The sequence below is a fragment of the Prunus dulcis genome, chromosome 2, assembly GCF_902201215.1.
Source record: "Prunus dulcis chromosome 2, ALMONDv2, whole genome shotgun sequence".
In the NCBI taxonomy this organism is placed as follows: Eukaryota; Viridiplantae; Streptophyta; class Magnoliopsida; order Rosales; family Rosaceae; genus Prunus; species Prunus dulcis.
Genome location: NC_047651.1, coordinates 13,634,313 through 13,648,074, shown reverse-complemented (window position 1 = coordinate 13,648,074; position 13,762 = coordinate 13,634,313). Strand labels below are relative to the sequence as shown.

General features: G+C 39.0%; 1 protein-coding gene across 2 annotated transcripts; it reads right to left on the bottom strand.

Moving 5' to 3' along the window:
* Window positions 1-1,369: 1,369 nt before the first annotated feature.
* LOC117617209 (eukaryotic translation initiation factor 4G) lies at window positions 1,370-10,471 on the bottom strand. Of its 2 annotated transcripts, none has more exons than XM_034346492.1 (10): window positions 10,275-10,471; window positions 9,910-10,128; window positions 9,554-9,693; window positions 9,266-9,415; window positions 9,092-9,165; window positions 8,921-8,977; window positions 7,184-8,578; window positions 3,943-7,055; window positions 2,161-2,355; window positions 1,370-2,064 (listed from the first exon to the last, which is right to left on the bottom strand). In XM_034346492.1, exons 2-10 carry the CDS (start codon window positions 10,071-10,073, stop codon window positions 1,734-1,736), a joined length of 5,619 nt encoding a protein of 1,872 aa, XP_034202383.1. In that variant the 5' UTR covers window positions 10,074-10,128; window positions 10,275-10,471; the 3' UTR covers window positions 1,370-1,733. The 2 variants fall into 2 exon arrangements, with proteins under 2 accessions (XP_034202383.1, XP_034202384.1); XM_034346493.1 differs by having other exon boundaries at window positions 9,910-10,178; window positions 10,275-10,439.
* Between the last annotated feature and the right edge of the window lie 3,291 nt (window positions 10,472-13,762).

Sequence of the window (13,762 nt, the reverse complement as noted above, 5' to 3'; positions counted from 1 at the left end):
AATTATTTCCAATGTACTACTTCATGTGTTAGGATCAGTTTGGCATTATTGTGTTGTGAAAATAGTTGCTATCAGATTTGCTGTGAGAGAAAGCAGTTTGGCGTTAAATTAATTTTTTGTTAAAAAGTGTTGTTGGTACTGATTCCCTCATAATTAAAAAAGAGTACTACTAAACGAACCCTAAAATAACTGAGTACACCATATGATCTAAGTACACCATAATATTTTAATCAAAATGAAAAATTAACTAAGTACACCCTATTTAACTACCAAAAATACCCCTACACCCTAATACACTCTATCACACAATACCATAATGCCAATCCTAAGTAGTTAATTATGAGTACAACAAATGAAACAAACCAAGATCATAATAGGCCAAGAAATTGACAAATTCATTATAATCTTTGGAAAAACCAAATCAGACACAAATCAAAATACACAGAGATAGCACAAGAAGCAACAAGAGACCGTTTACGTTTATACCCGAGATCCAAGAAAATAATATGGGGTGAGCCCAAGACGAAGATCAAAGAGGCCAAGAAATCACACTTTCCTCTGCTTCTTTTTGGTTCTTCTGTGACCCCCCAAAAAAGACCAAGATTACTCCTATAGTATCACTGGAATTCCCCCCTTTTTAAATATCAATAATTATATTGCTTGAATTCATTAGCAATCATAATCAGCCGATAAAGAGAAAAGTAGCCTTCCGGATTAATAGATCAGTGGATCTAGGGATAAAATGATCGAACCATTGAAGTCTACAACAATAAACGGTATTGCAAAATAATGGGCTTGATTATCAGATTTTCTCTTTCTCTGTCCTCCTTCTTTCTCTTTCTTTAATGTTTGATTATGGTCGAATATGATGAGTATGGTGTACTTATTAAAATTATATTTGTTTTACAATTCAATATATCTTTTTTGATCATTTTATATTATGATAAATTAGTAATTCAATAAATAATTTGATAGTAGGGTGTACTTAGTTAATTTTAGGGTTCATTTAGCAGCACTCTTAAAAAATGATTCCTGCATAATCATCAAACTCGGCCTCTTCTAAACTGATTCATGTATAATCAGAAAATGAAAGAATCTCATTGGTTGTTTTCCCTTATAGCTTTCCCTCACAACAACAATAAATGATTTTTTCGTAGTTTACCAAACGAGCTGGACTTCCCAATTTTTTTTAAAAAATCACTTATCACCCCAAAAAAGCAATGTCAAACGGGTACTTAGTTTCAAATCCACTCAATCTAATATTTACATACCAATTTGTTATTTCAATTCCATCTAATATGATGCTTTCTAGTTTTTATAGGAAAACTAGCCTTATGAGACATCCAAATCATGTCTTTGAAAACCAACATTGTGTTCTACAAATTGGATACATAATTATAATTCCAACGAAATTTTACAGGGCCGAATGCTTTAGAGTAGTTTTCACAAAAATAGCTAGCTTGTTATGAGTCCAACCAGAACAACAGAAGGGCAATCACAAGAGAGGCCATAAAATGTGATGCTCAATTGAACCTTTCATAACTGCAGTAAATATTTTTAAGAAATAACATTAAAACATGGAGAATGATAACTCCATACATAAATTCCCACCCTGCCTCCACCAAGAAAAATATATATATATATATATATTTTTTTTTGCAAATTCATTTAGAACCCTAAAAGCACTAGCCATGAATTTTTCTAGCAGGATTACAATGAGCATCACTACCTCTCTAAATAAACTTTTCTAGTATTCTTGATCTGCGAGGATCTGGAGGCCGAAAAGTCTCCAACCGCAAGCTGGAGGCCGTACGAATCTCATTCAAAACACTATCTCCTTTCTCTAATTTGATAATCTCCAGGATATTTCCAAGAACATCGCCCGCAAGCCCAACTTCCAGAAGATGCCCTGGCTCCTCTCCACCTTCATGTATTATTTGACCAATCTGTTTCAAGGCAACAACGTTTTCTAGAATGACTTCGGCAAAGATGCGGCCAAGAAACTCCGGTGCCTTAGGGGCATCATTCACGGCATCCTCCAAGGTGGAGAGAACAGTTTCAAACCTGGGCAGATGAATAAGAAATTAAATAAAAGAAAAACCCACACTATACAGAAGGCCATCAATTTCGATAACCAAATGAAAAAGTAAACTTTCCTACCCTTTGATGAGCTGGGATTGACTCAAAGTGCCATCATGGGACTTTGTAAGGTTCACTAGAAGCTTTGCCAAGAGATCTCTTTCCGTGTCCTTCCTCTCAAAAGAGTCTGTGACCCAAAGAGATATCATTGATGGATGGAAGCTTGGTGAGTTCAACTCTTTGATGCATAAAACAACCTCTTTCTCATCTCGGGCACTGAAATATGAAGAAAAATAAATAAATTAAGAAAAAGCTTATGAAAATCTTAACAAGAGTTAACAGATAACATATCACAAGTTCTACAAAACATTTCAAAAGTTTCCCACATAATAGGCACAAAAATATATTGCACCCATCTAATAATATGAGAGATGAATAATAAACAATGTATTTCAATGAAAGTCACCATAGATCCTTTTTTTGTTGTTGAAAAGAACCTCGATTCATCTAATGTGCTTCATTATTTTAACAGTAACATAAAACCGGTAGTGTTAACTAAATTCCAGTTTACTTCAATCGGTTTCAGTTGTTAATACAAACAAGGAATTAGTCTTCACAAACCAACATGCTACAATTACAGCTATAAACAATATAAACCACAGATTAGGTGCGTAAATAAAATAAAACCACTGTCTAGCTACTACTCCTAAATGGATCCATGCTTTTACTCTATCCCAAAAGTGAATAATTTCAATACACAGACCAAAGCATAGAATGTTGTCTAAGATGAATTCTTAGAAAGCCGATGAGTAGACTTTGGACATCAACGATATTGTATTAATTTCTTTAATGTCAAAGACTGATGAGCAGCCACCATAGATGGGTCTGACTCTAGTATCAAGTATCAGGAACAGAAACAAGAAGAGAAAGAGGAACAGAAACAATAATGGATACAACTAATTAAATACAGATCTTTAGTGATCACATTATTCAAGATTTTTGTAATGATGTTACCAAAGAAGCAGGTTAATACTATAGTCTACAATCTCTCCTTGCAAAATAACTTCCCAGAGTTTCTCAGACCGATGAATGCAAAACCATAAATTTCACATTTGTGCTCGTTTTAAACGAGTCACAATTGCACTCTGATAATAGTGAGGTGAAGTCCAATTTCTCTGAGAGAGAGAGGGAGAGAGAGCCATCCCAAAAATTTGAGAAACATTAGCATTATGATTCTCTTCACCCGCATATAAACCTGTGTGGCTAGTAGCTAAATGCTAAATGGTCCAAATTCTTCATTTCCAAATTTTCCTAAGCTGTCATAAAAACTAAGTTCCCAAAACACTCTACATTAGCACTTGAAGCCCAATTTTCAAGATAGACATGGAAAACCATAAGGATTTAAACAACCAAGACCACAACTAAAACAATTGACCAACTACATAGGAAGTGAATTTTCCAACTCAAATCAAACAATTGTAGATAAGTTGGTTATCAAGAAGAATGCGAGAGTAAGTAGAAATCACTGCTTTATGCCCTAGGGGAGAAGAAAAAATACATCCACCACAGACTTAATTGCCTGTGACGTCAGTTTCAAAGCCATAGAAGCAAGCAAGTACATACTAGGTTCTATTTATGCAAAAGGAAGTTTACCAACCATTGGTCCTAAGTCCCATCCATTCCCCTAAGCACAGCACACATGCTCTACTTTTCTTTCACAGATACAACACAAATCACACTCTAACATATACACAGATTTTGAGCAAGCACCTAAAAAACTATCGCATCTGAGAAATATCAACCTAAGAAAATAACACAAATACATCAGAACAGCATAAGCATATGCATGAGATAAGGACATACCTGTAAAATTCTTTAATTGCTGCCAAGGACATATCTCTGAGACGGTCTTCAGTCAACACCTTTTCTTGAGGAACATTTTGTGTTAAAGCTGGAGCATGTGCACGCGTGGCTGGTGAAGCTGGACGAGATCTATCGAAACTACGATCCAAATTCCTTGGGTCCCTACCACCAAAATTTACATTACGCTCTGGTGCATTTGACTGATCATAAGCAGCTGGACCTGCAAATCTATCTGGCAAATGTCTTGGCATATGTTCCTCCCTTGGGTTGTAAGTTGGACGCTCTGAAAGAGAACTGAAACCATTCAAACCAGCTGTCATCCTCCTGGAGTCTCCGACACTGGGAGATATTTCAGCATGAGGAGCAGCTGACATTGATGGTGGTCCTCTGATGGACATTCCTCTAGCAAGACCACCCTGGGGACCCAAAGTAATAGATTCATCACCGATGGGTCTTTGAGTCAAGGGAACTGACAAGGTCCTACCCTCATAAGAATGTCTTTCATCTGCACGGACATCCTGACTACCATAACCACGGACCTGAGCAGGCATCCCACGGAAACCACCCATCTGGGGATTTGGTGAAGATAACATAGTTGATCCTCTTGGACTAAAATCCATAGGAGTCCTTCTAGCTGATGGGTTCATTCCTGGACCACGGCCTAGCCTACTAGCCTGTGCCTGTCGTTCTTGTGCAGCATCTCTGTGCAGTTCCTCAATCTTTTTCGGACCCTCAACTTTCCTCCTCTGCTGCCATTTATTCTTTCTCAAGTCAATTGAATCCTTCAACATGAACCTAACTCTAGAAGATAATTTCACGTTATTCGATAAGCTTTTCATCCTGTCAAAATATGCATCTATGTGCTCCTTGGCTTTGGGATGATCAATCATCTCCCCAATTGTGCTCATTAGTTTGCACAAAGCTTCAATATCTTCCTCATCTGGAGTCAGTTGCTGACCTAACAACTTCTTAATGCATTCGTGCATAATCCTCTCTGTCAACATTTTTTTCTTGTATAGCTCACCAATTAATCTAATGTTACCCAACATTCGTCTTCGCGCTTTAATTCTTTTCTCTTCTCTTTCCTCTTCAGACTGTTTCACCTCACCTTCCTCATCAGCCTTATTGGCTTCCTCTTGCTCTCTTTCTCCTCTCTCAAATTCCTCCTGGCACTTGTTCAAAAGCAATCTCTTAAAAGTTATCTTTTCATTGTCTTCACTGAAATCAGGTAACTCTCCCGCAAGATAAAAACAGAAGTTAGCATACATCTCACAAAAAGTAGGCTCCATAAGAGCCTTGTCAAATATCTGTGAGATGACACCAGTTAGTGTTGTTGCATTATCGATATTAACAGCTTTTACTTGCTCAAATAGTTTTTCAAAATTTTGTGGAGTTAGCTTGTTTAATATAGCCTTTAACTGCCTTTGCTTGGCCTGCTCTTCATCACTCACTTTACCCACTTCATACTTCCTCTCAGCTTTGTGCATCACCTGTAATGGAGTATGAGGATAAGGCATCAAACCCTTTGGTTGAAAATTCGAAGCTCTCTGCCACCTGTCAGCATCAGAATTATTTCTTTGCATCCCCCCCTGAGGACCAACAGACTGAGTAGGCCCAGGAAGGATCCCTCTAACATGCTGCTGAACTGGTGTCGATGGACGTGGATTCCTCAAAACACCAAAATTTACTCCTTGGCCAGCTCGGAAATTGGCAGCACCGCCCTTATTCCATCTATCATCATCAATCAGTCCACTCCCACGACGATCAAGTCTTATCGCCCCTCCCTGCCTGTCAATAATTCTTCCCGGACTAGGGAGTGAATCATAATCAATAGAAGGAGAAGTATTGATATGGGCATTCAAAATCTCTGCTACATCAGACATTATTTCAAAACCTTCTGGAAGCTCAGTAAATTGCATAGCAAACTTCAAAAGAAAATCTCTGGAATACTTCTTTGCCCCATGCCCATGTCCATCTTTGTCAGAATGCACCCCTCCTCCCCGGACCTGTTCTCCATTATCTGAGGCTTCCAGTTTTGGGGTAGAGATGTCAGCAGCGTCTTCCCAATCATCTGGCTCAGCTTTACTCGGTGCATCTTCTTCTCTCCCAACAGCATCTTGCTGAGGAGCATCAGTAGCTACCTGCTTTGAAACTATGCCAGTAGTGCTTTCCATGCTTTCAGGAGAGGCAATACCTTTCTTTTCTTCAGGGTTTTTATATGCCCCATAAAGATCAGAAGTCACACCAGCAGCATCTGCCTTGGATAGAATTTCTTTTCTTTTCTTCTTCCCTTTTGAAGTAGTACTCTTCTGTCTACTCAGTTCAGGAAGGGGTTTGTCCTTGGAGCCTGACACTGTAAGTGGATCCCCGCCACTACCAATATTCTCAATACTTCCCCCACCGCCACCAGTATTCTCCACATTTATCCCTTCATTTGTCGTAGTTGTACTTGAAACTTCTGTAGTTTGAACAGGAGCATACTGCTGGTCTAATTTGCTGCACTTTGAAACAGCAACTTCTTTACTACCCATGGTATCACTTCTGCTTGAAGAGGCATCCTTTCCGTCAAAATCTGCATGGCAACTCTCATGTTGGGCCTGCACTCCTTGTGCAGTTTCTGAGGTTGCGACAGCATTGCCTTTAGAATTCTCTGCATCTTCTTTAACAGGTTCCAGAGGTTTTATGGAGATAGGTTCTGCAGAAATATCACGACTATTAGTATCCTGTCTGTAATTTTCAGACAAACTTTGTTCTGCCTGTTTTTCTGCTCCCCCCAAGTCATGTTTTCCCTGTTTAACTAGCGGTAAAGAATTGTCTAGTTGACCATGATGAATAGAATCTGAAGAACTGCCAACAACCCCAGCACCAGATATTTCAGAAGAGATGGGGAGAATGCCTTCCCCAATTGCTTCAGCCTTTGATTCAGAACCATCAGATGTAGCAGCACTAACATTCGAGAGTAATTCCTTCACTGATTCAGACACAGAATCACCACTTACTGGAGCAAGAGTCGTATTAGCTTCTACAGTTCCAGAAACATCACTACTAGAAGATATACCATGTTCTGAAGCCCGAGAGGGAGTGCTTGATGTAGAGATAGACTGCCCAACAACCTGTGATCAAGGGTGTACATTCATGCCAACAAAAATTATAAGCAACAGATGAAACTCAGATTTTTTTTCCTTCAAAATAGTGAAGAGAAGAAAAAGGAAGCTTATATGAAAGTACAGAAAATAAGTACCTGATGCTGTGTTTGATTATTTCCTTTCTTGCCTGGCTTCTTCAGCTGATCTTTAATTGAGTTTGAACGGCTAAGCGTTTCCTTTCTTCTGGGCTCGGTGGTGGTCACAACTGGTACAGACTCCTCAGTTGGAGCAGCTGAAGCAGAGGACAAAGGATTTGATACCTGGCTTTCAATTAATACAGCAGCAGGATTACCTGCAGATGCTTTTGCTGTCACTGGCAATGATTTGAGGATTGATTGGTCACTGTGCATTAAGCCATCAGTTGAAAGCTCAGAGTACCTCTGAGGATGAGATTGGCTAATTTCTCCAGATGATTTCGAAGGCTTGGGAAGTTCACCTTTTTCAACAGCAGCAGAGCTGTTTGGTACTGGGTCGACAACCTTCTCTCCAACAGTTCCAACAGCTGCTTTAACTACGACGGGAATAGTTGCTGATGGAACAGCGGCAGGTACATTATGTATATCACGTGCATGTTCCACGTTGGGTGGATCCACAACATTGTGCATAGGGGGCCCAGCCTTATTAACAGGGAGGGCATTATGAGCTGGCGGATTAATGAAGGGTACATTTGGGGGACCCTGGCTCACTGGATAGCTAAATCTTGGTGCCTGTGAACTGGGTGGCATATGACTACTCGTTAAAGGATGAGAATTTGGAGCTGGAAAAAATAGGGAACCAGAATAAGAATTGGCATAATAGCTGCTATGATGGGAAGGGGCAAATGATTGTATAGGCTGGGATTGAGGAGGAACATTAGGGTGAGTCCTGGGGGCAGATGGCCCACCATCTGAATATGAATCTGTTCGTTTATCAAGCCTCAACTCTTCATGTGTATCTGGATGTGTAATCTTGACAGAAGTTTTACGAGGGCCACCAAACTTCCCACCCTGTTGTTGGGGGTATTGTGGCGCTATGCTGATCCCCATGCTGCCTAACTGAGGCACCTGAGGACCCATTTGGGGGGTAAAAGGGCTCTGATGCATAATTCCCTGGTGCTGCATTGGATGGGGTTGCAGACCTGGAACGAACACCGGCTGCTGTACTTGATTGCTACCAATTGGTACTGACATAGGCATTGGAATTTGAACTGAATTGGCACTCATACCCTGAGACTGAATCTGCTGGTTAGGGCCACCAAATTGCACGGAAACCTGTTGCTGATGAAATGGCATTGGCATGGATATCCCAGCCATTGGTAGAGCAGAAGGTTTCTGAGTTTGACTAGCAGGGGTTGCATGTGAGGGTTGCACATCCTTTTTAACCTTGGGCACCAGATGAGCCTCAGAAGCATTAGGTTGATCCATGGAAGCTGGATCTTTCCTTGGTAAGTGCTGCTTAGGAATATTAGGAGTTGGCACTGAGGGCACGGTTCTATACAAATCATGGCGCGCCTGCATGTTCAAACATAGTATAATCATTTCACAAATTAATAACAAAAATTACGAAGTATTATCAGCGATAAAATATCAACTCTACCCAATGTGACCCAATTACTCATAGAAATTAAATATCATGGGGGGAATATTGAATCTAAATACAAAGGCAATCAGACAATCTATAACAAAATGATTTAACTAATAAATAAAAAAATTCATCTTATTTGCAAAGAGAAGGGAATTATAGGAAGAAACCACCTGCTGGCTGGATTCGGTCAAGAAATATCATGGGAAAAATTCACCGGACAATTTATTTACAAGTACACAGCCAGGGGAGAGAGAAGGAAACATGCTAACCTGATCACGTTTCTGCTCATCCAAATTTGGGGGTGCTGAGCTAGTTCGAGCAGGAATCTACAAGGAACACAACCTTTCAACTTTTAAAAACATAGTATAAAGTCGTCCAGCACTTAGTTATATAGGAAACAAGAGAATTTTCATCAAAAGTTCACAAGCATATGACAATACCTGCATCCCATTCATGAAACCAGGACTTATAGACCCAAACTGAAAGGAAAATCCCTGGGAAGCATCTCCTGGGACTAAACCAACAGAACATAACATTATTATGTGACTCTGAAAATATGCCAACATCCCCAAAATCAAGAACAAGAAAATCCATGGTCCATAGTATTAGCTTACTCTTAGCTGGTGTAGTGGGCGTTCTTGTGTCGGAAGTCACGGAGGCAGATTGAGAAGTTGGAGCCTTTGGAACAGTTCGGGTGCTTCTCTGAGGGGTTGATGCATCAGTAGTCCTGGGAGCTGTGGTTGCAATCAGTGCATCAGAGCCTCCTACATTAAAATAATCAGAAGAAAAAGTTGCAGGACATGAAAATCAAGCCAAATGAGGAAAACATATTGTAAAAGAGAACTTTGAATTATCACATAAATTTCTGGACTGAAAGAAAATTGGAACTTTGAATTCTGTACCGTGCAATTGGGGCTGTACATGCGCTCCATTCTGTACACCACCACGTTGTGTAGAAGCAATACCAGAATCCAGAGGATTTACAGTGGTTACACTTCCCCTGGATTGCCCTCCTTGTGCATTGTTATTATTCTTCTTAAAACTGAATATTTAAAATAAAAATCAGCAAACCCTAATTTCCAACATGCTCATTATTAAAAAACACACAGAAAAAAATAAAACAAACCCAAATTAAGAATCACAGTCCAAAGATTATTAAAAGTAAACTGAAACTGATCAGAAACAAACAAACCCTACACATATACATATATATATATATACATATATATATAACTCCATATAATACACCTATAAGCACCTGCGGTTGGAGGAGATGGAAGGGGCGGGCCCACCGGCGCCGGCGGCGGTGCCCTTAGGGTACACGGGTGAGTATCCCCTGTGCTGCTGATTAGAGCTTGCGGATCGCCCTGTTTTCCGATACTGCGTCTCGTTCTTATCCGACCTTGATTGATTGAAGGACATATATTCCTATCCTTAATTCCCAATTTCTCGTTCAAATTTCAGTCCTTTTTGTTCTCTGCAACACACCACGCAGATCCGCAAAACCCAAATCAAATCAAACAAACCCTAAAAGGCCAGAAATATACAAACACATAGATATTTATCGTGTTTACATAATAACCCAAGTGAAATATAGGAGTGGTTAGGGTTTGATTAGTGTACCTGCGGAGAGAGAGTAGGAGTAAATATTAGGGTTTTATTGGGACACCATGAGAAAGCGCAGAGTGATGAAAACTTAAAACAGAGAAAGAGAAAGAAAGAAAGAGAGAGAGAAGCAAAAAATGGGGTGTTTTGGTGTTTTGGTAAGAGAGAAGGGGGAGGAGGAGAGAGAAAGGGTGGGTGATTGTGGTAACAAACTGACCCGTCAGGTGGTCAAAAGGTAGGTTTTTTAGGAGATCAGAAATCACAAAATCGAATGGGTCTTGTTCTTTTTTACCCCTCTTTTTGTAATTTAATTATTTAATTATTATTTACTTCTTTTTAGTTACCGTTCAATTTCTCCTTTTTAAAAATATTATTTCTTTACTACTCAATTTTACCATTCTTTTCTTTCCCATTTGGTATCCCCTCTCTCTCACTAGAGTGTTGTAACCCACCTCACTAAGCAACCCAAGAATAAAGCTCAAGAAAAAAGGAAAGAAATTGAAGAGTAATGCGCATGGAGCCCGCGTGCCAATTTAATTCACGTGTGTGGCTAATTTTCTATTATACGCATACATACCTAGGAAAGAATTGTTATTTTGGATTAGGCCAAAGAGGAGGTCTAGATTCGTTGGGCCAGCAGAAAAAATAAAAACTGAAAAGACAATACTACCCTTCTTCTTAAAAAGCCTGACCCATCTTTAAACCTTACAAAGTAAATGACTCTTTTACCCCTTGCTATTTAAACTACGCGTGATTTGGTCTTTCTCTTTCGTTTTCATTCGGCTTTGAGGTTTTGGAGCTCAGGTTCTCGTTCTGCGATTGGAGCTTTAATTTTCTGGTAGGTTTTCGTTCAATTTTCTTTGTCTTTCTATTCTGCTACGTTTTCGTTCAGTTTGCATGCGAAATGACGGTCAGTTTTGGGTGATTTCTGTTCTCCTTAGTTCAGGTATTTCGAGCTCAGTTTTGTGGGGCGATTTGGTGGCGCGATCTTGTGGCGTTCAATGCTAAACCATATCTTCTTCGTTTTGTTTTCAGATTTGATTTTGAGATACTCTTTGGTTGGGGAGATTTTTTGGCAATCATAGGTGTTGAGGTATGAGTACTTTATAACCTTTTTCATTTATATTGACTTATATGTTTTTGGGATTTTGGTTTAGTACTTTGATTGTGGTTTCCTTTTGGTTTCTATTCAAAGTTTTTTGATTTTCTGTCATAAATTGCATTGCCATTTCTGTTTATTGCAGTTTCTGGTTTCATAAACTGCATTGCGAGTGTATGGCAATGTTACAACTGCTTATGGACTTGAATGTGTTTTGAACTGAGTTTTAGGACTTTGAACATGGCTTTTCCTTTTGGTTTCTATTCAAATTTGAGCATATGTTTTGTCATACAATTTTCGTTTGTTATAGTTTTTTACAAAAACTGCAGTGCAGTTTCTTGTTTCATAATTCGATTTTAGACTAATATTTGCAAGTCTATGAGAATGTTACAACTGCTAATCTACATTATTTACTGATTTGAATTGTTTTTGTTTGTTGTTTTGTTTGCATTTTCAAAGCAAATGGAGGTTTGTGTGATAGCCAAGTGCACATATAAGTCGGAAACCATTATGTTTTCAGTTTCATCAAAGTCATCCATGGTTGATGTTTCGAAGACTTTGTGTCTAAGATTTAGGGGTTTGCAGTTGGGTAGTTTTCAAGTTACGGTATTCGCTGCCTGGTTATTCGAGTTGTTTACTAGAAACAAATAGTAATTTAGACATGATGATGGCATATTTGTCGATATCAAATGCGAAGAGTGTGGATATTTTAGTTAAGGATTTATGCTGGAGCAATGAGTATAGTGGTGATTTTTGTGGAAATAAGGAGTTGATAGCATGTGAAAAGGGCGAGTCATCGTGTTCTAGTACTGTCGAAGACATAAATGAATTTTTGGGCAGGTCAAAGAGAGCAAGTGCTAAGCCTTTGTTGTCGAATGAGTGGGAGACGTATATACATCATGTCGGGCAGAAGTTTGACGGTGGTGCAGAGGAGTTCCGGTTGAAACTGTGCAAGTATGCTCTTGAAGTAGGATTTAATTTTTTATATGTCGACAATGACAAAAGGCAGGTGATTGCTGTTTGTTCGAATAAGAAGTTGGAGGGTTGTAGTTGGCGTGTTTATGAGTCTAGTTGTGAAGCTATTGGCTATTTTGTAATTCGGACGTTAAATAATGTGCATACATGTGCGAGTTGGATACGGGAATCAAAGAGTAAGATGATGAGGTCTCGTGTGGTGTCGTCTCTCTTTGTGGACAGAATTCGTGCAAAACCATAGTTGAAGCCAATTGAGATTATACACGAGTTCAAATATTATTATGGTATAGACATTTCATACTACCACGCATGGTTTTGCAAAGAGTTAGCTAAATTGGACGTTCATGGTGATGAGTCGAAGTCCTTCAACGAGTTAGTGTGGTATACGGACGCCGTAAAGGGAACTAACAGTAGTTCTCTATGCAAGCTTGAATGTGAAGCCGGAATTAATCGTTTCATACGGTTTTTTGTATCGTTTGGTGTTTCCATTGCTGGATTTCAATATTGCATACCCTTCTTGTTCATTAATGCTACATTCTTGAAGAACAAGTACAAGGGGCATCTTCTTTGTGCTTCCAGAAAGAATGGGAATCAAGGTATGGTTACTATACTATATTGGATTTTTGTGTAATATGCATTACTGTTCTGTGTAATATTGCTGGTATTTTGTGTACTCTGCATTGCAGTTTATGTTTACTGTTTTGTGTAAAATTACTTGTATGTTGTCAATTGTTCTTTGAGCATTCATAATACACTGCAGTTTTTTTATATCAGAAATTGCAGTGCAGTTTCTTGTTTCATAATTCGATTTCTTAATCATTTTTGCAAGTTTATGGGAATGTTGCAACTGCTCATGAACTTAAATGTGTTTTGAATTTAATCTGAAGGTATAAAAGCTCCGGCGGTAGAGTATTTCATTAACCTTTTTTCCAATGCCTCTGCGAGTCCTTTTCGTAACTCTTTGTCTTAGCTCTTTCCTAGCATCTTTGCTGCATATATGGTATCTCTTAGTAATCCTGTTGAACTAGAGGAAGTAGAGGAAAGTCTCTTTTAGATTCGTGGTTTGAAGGCTCCTAGAATAGATGGCTTTCTTGCATGTTTCTACCAAACTCAGTGGACGCAATATGGTAATGACATTTGTAGTTTGGTGTTGTCTGTTTTCCATAATTTTAGGGTACCATACAAACTCAATAATACTTTAATTATCCTTATTCCTAAAGTGGAGAATCCTTACAGTATGTTGCAGTTTAAGCCCATTAGCCTATGTTCCACACTTTATAAAGTTATCTCTAAAGTCATTATTGCTCGATTAAGACCTGTTTGGACAGAACCCGACCCAAATTCCACTTTGAAATTCGAGTCGAACCCTGTGTGTGTCCTACACCTGGCGGTTGCCGAACACATTTGACCAAATTGCCCTTCTAACTAGAAA